Source organism: Tauraco erythrolophus, chromosome 16 (assembly GCF_009769465.1).
Source record: "Tauraco erythrolophus isolate bTauEry1 chromosome 16, bTauEry1.pri, whole genome shotgun sequence".
NCBI classification, from domain to species: domain Eukaryota; kingdom Metazoa; phylum Chordata; class Aves; order Musophagiformes; family Musophagidae; genus Tauraco; species Tauraco erythrolophus.
In genome coordinates, this window is record NC_141480.1 from 5,130,610 (window position 1) to 5,134,699 (window position 4,090).

At 53.6% G+C, this 4,090-nt stretch overlaps 1 protein-coding gene across 2 annotated transcripts; it reads left to right on the forward strand.

Moving 5' to 3' along the window:
- Nucleotides 1-290: 290 nt before the first annotated feature.
- On the forward strand, nucleotides 291-3,829 carry WNT8A (Wnt family member 8A). 2 transcript variants are annotated; one of them, XM_086621536.1, is made up of 6 exons: nucleotides 294-364; nucleotides 457-490; nucleotides 704-842; nucleotides 1,831-1,956; nucleotides 2,080-2,222; nucleotides 3,266-3,829. In XM_086621536.1, exons 1-6 carry the CDS (start codon nucleotides 294-296, stop codon nucleotides 3,827-3,829), a joined length of 1,077 nt encoding a protein of 358 aa, XP_086477662.1. The 2 variants fall into 2 exon arrangements, with proteins under 2 accessions (XP_086477663.1, XP_086477662.1); XM_086621537.1 differs by having other exon boundaries at nucleotides 291-364; nucleotides 1,831-2,222.
- The last annotated feature ends 261 nt before the right edge of the window (nucleotides 3,830-4,090 follow it).

A 4,090-nucleotide genomic window follows, 5' to 3' on the forward strand; every position in this document is an offset into this window, starting at 1 on the left:
CCCGCTCCCAGGGACATCCCGCCGCCTTTTGAAGTGCGACCTTAGGCGGTTCCTTGTCACCCATTGGAGCGGGAGCTTTTTTACCACATTAAGTCATCGGGTAGCAAATGAATGGGGGGTTTTTGACTATTCACAACTTCACCTTATAAATATCAGGGTTGTCAGTTCCTGCAGCTTTCTTCCATCCCGATAGCTCACCTTGGGAAGGAGCGGAGGGAGGCGGCCCTGATCGCTCGGAGTGCGGAGAGCTACGGCTCAGCGAAAGGGATCCAGCCCCGCTCCTTGTGACAGCCATGAAGAGAAGCACCTTCCTCATCCTCTCCATCGCAGGAGTCTACGGTGCCGTTCTCCACGCAGCAGCATGGTAGGGTCCAACCCAATGGAAAGGGCGTTTTTTTAGGGATGCTGTTCAGCCTGCGGTAAGCTGTGTGATTCATTTTCTTTTCTTTGTTTCAGGTCTGTGAATAACTTTCTGATGACAGGACCTAAGGTAAATAACACACGGACTGTCAGGGATTTAAGTAGAGCAATTTTGGTTTGCAAATAGGAAGCAGGAGTTTCCCAAGGAACCAGATTTCCCGCAGGATGTCGGCTCCAAGTCCTGCTGAGTAAAGAAGGAAAGGACTCACAACCTGTGTGTGTCTGTTTTCATTGATAAATGGCAAAACACGGCGGATTTTAACCCCACTGTTTCCCATGCCAGGCCTACCTGACCTACTCCAGCAGCGTGGCGGCCGGGGCACACAGCGGGATGGAGGAGTGCAAGTTCCAATTTGGATGGGAGCGCTGGAACTGCCCCGAGAGTGCCCTGCAGCTCTCCACCCACAACCGGCTCCGCAGCGGTGAGTGTGCCTTTACCTGCCAGCACCAGCATCCTCGTCCTGGGATGCCTTTGGGTACAAGCCAGGATACGCCCTGGAGAGAGCTGGGGCTGCTAATTAAACCGATCGATGGAGAAAGGCTTGGGTGTCCCCAAAATCCTGGTTGTTTTTCTCTCTCTGTATTAATTGGTGTGATAAATAGCACTAACATCTTGCTAGGAACCCCAGGATCTCTTGGGATCTGTGCCCGTGCAGGGCCAGAGCTCGGTCCTTCCCGCAGGGCTGCTCCGTGGGCTTGCTCCTGCCGCTTTGTGCGCAGCATCCCAGGGAATGCATTGCTAAAGGCACCTGAGCTTGCAAAGGGGAGAAGTGCAGGAGAAAAGAAGGGAGAAACCAGAGCCGTGCACTAAGAAACCCCCTTCATAAGAAAGTCGTGGATGTATTTCAATACCATCTACTTCAACAAGCAGAAATCTCTTCTTTTCCCCAGAGCAGCATCTCGGTTTGAGTCTGTTAGGAAAAGCAAAAAAGGAACCAAATTAGAAGTGTAGGTGCAGACAGCTGTTAGCACAGGTTCAACCGCCGACTGAAACAAGATCAATGGCGATTTTCCCCAGCAGCCAAGATCAAAGCAGGAACAAACCCCCCCCAAGCAGGAAAGGACAGAGATGAACCGAGTGCCAGGTGAAGGCAGCGATAACCACCCTTGGCCAGAGCAGGACTGGAGCATTGCTTTGAGATCCTGCTCTTGCCAAGGAACTCCCTCCTGTGCATGGACACCTGCATAATATTGTGTCAAATTGCTGAAACCCTTGATGCTGAAGCCTGAAGAGACTCCGGTCATGAGCGTTTGATTGCTGTAGCATCTTACCTCTGGCACAAACTGGTTTTGTTTTTTTTTTGCCTTCTTGCACTTTTGCAGCACAGGAGAGCTCCATTCCCAACAAACCAAGACCAATGTCTATGTTTCCTTGTGACAGCTTTTTTTTTTTTTCCTCCTCTCCCGCAGCCACCCGGGAAACATCCTTCGTACACGCCATCAGCTCGGCCGGCGTCATGTACACCCTCACCAGGAACTGCAGCATGGGCGACTTCGAGAGCTGCGGCTGCGACGACTCCCGGAACGGCCGCGTCGGTGAGCTGCCGTCTCGAGACGGGCCGACAGCATCTCCCCATCCCTGCACACAGCCCCCGGGATTTCAGGGCAGGATTGGGCCCGCCGGGGTGGCTCTGCGCTCAGCGTGCGTCTGTCTTGCAGGTGGCCGAGGCTGGGTCTGGGGAGGATGCAGCGACAACGTGGAGTTTGGGGAGAGGATTTCCAAGCTCTTTGTGGATGCTTTGGAAACAGGACATGATACCCGCGCGCTGATTAACCTGCACAACAATGAAGTGGGGAGACTTGTAAGTCAAATATATAATAATTGCTATAAATATATAGTAGTAATAATAATAATAACAATAATAATGTCTGTATTGAAAACAAAATCTGAGGATCTGGCAGGATGTTCAGGTCCCTGTCTCTGGCTTTCTGTGACAATCTAGTATGTGCATGGGAGAAAAAAAATATAGAGCCAGAATCTGGCCCTAAACCTGAACTTAAGGAACTGCAGTAAGAGTTGTGACCGCTTCCAGCTTCTGCAGCTGTGTGTAATGCAGTGAACTACTGGCACGCACCACTTTTTCAGAAATGCACAGGTTTTATACTCCCTTAGCACTTGCCTGGTCTGTAGAACAAAGCAAGAACCACCTTATTTTCTTGCAACATGCATTTCCAAGGTATTTGGCTGAGGGAGCCAGGTGTGAGCTGGCCCTGCTCACAAGCTGGCTGCCAGACTCACCCCCCACTCCTGCCTGGGCCAGCTGGGGCTCTCAGCATCTCGCCAAACCTCCTTGTCTGTAAAAACAAGGACGGCAACACTTAACATACCTATCTCATAGGGTGTGTCAGGGCTTAATCTCACATAGATACCAGTGATTGGGACCTTATAAATACCAGAGGGAGATAGGTAGATAATATCTGTGAAGTGCTTGGCCTGGAGGAGATGCAGAGAGGCTGGGTATGATTATTCTGAAGAAGCAGTTTCACACAGTTTGAATGAAACCTCTGAGAGGGATGATGGGTGCGATGAGCGAGGTGAGCAGCACCAGAAGGGCATGACCCGACAAAGGGGCTTTTCTCCTGGCCCAAAGAAACAGCTCCTGTAAGGGCTGGAGACAGTAGTTTGTGCCCACTCGTTATCTCTGCCCTTTAAATTAGTGAAGGGAGACAGATGTTCTCCAGGAATTAAGAGCATCAGCTCATGTCTTGGAAGGACCTGAAGTCATACCGAGCACAGGCTGCTTCTGACCCACTGTCCCCCGAATCAGAAGTGCCATAGAGCCTGATTTGGGGATTTAAGTGATGATGCCTTGCTGCTCCTGATTTCTCCACCTTTTCCACCGAGGCCGTGAAAGCCACGATGAAGCGAGCCTGCAAGTGCCACGGGGTGTCGGGCAGCTGCAGCATCCAGACCTGCTGGCTCCAGCTCGCTGAGTTTCGTGAGATCGGGAACTACCTGAAGATAAAATACGACCAAGCCCACAAGCTGGAGATGGACAAGAGGCGGATAAGGGCCGGCAACAGCGCCGACAGCCGCGGGGCCACGGCAGACGCCTTCCACCACGTCCACGCCACGGAGCTCGTCTTCCTGGAGGACTCTCCCGACTATTGCACGAGGAACGCCAGCCTGGGCCACCACGGCACCGAGGGCCGCGAGTGCCTGCAGACCGGCAAGAACCTCTCGCAGTGGGAGAAGAGGAGCTGCCGGCGGCTGTGCACCGAGTGCGGTCTCCGCGTGGAGGAGAGGAGGACGGAGGTGGTGGCCAGCTGCAACTGCAAGTTCCACTGGTGCTGCACGGTGCGGTGCGAGCAGTGCCGGCAGCTGGTGGCCAAGCACTTCTGCGCCCGCCGCGACACCGCCGCCGCCCCCAACCACATCAAGCGGAGGAACAAAGGTCACAAGAGATAGAGGGCAGCCGTGGCGCATGAGGAGGACGCTTGGGTGTCCCCATGTCGGCGGAGCTGGGGTGGGAAGGAGCGTCCCCTCCCCGGGGTCCGGAGGGCTGAGCGGGGCACAACGCGAGGCGATGAGTCCTCCTGCAGACAGATGCTGTGAGATTCGGAAGCACGAGGCGCAGGCGCCGAGGGACCGCGGTCCTTCTTGCTTCTGTGGTTTTTCCTCAATATTTACCAGTATCTTCTTTCTTGTTGAGAGTCACTTTATCTGCGT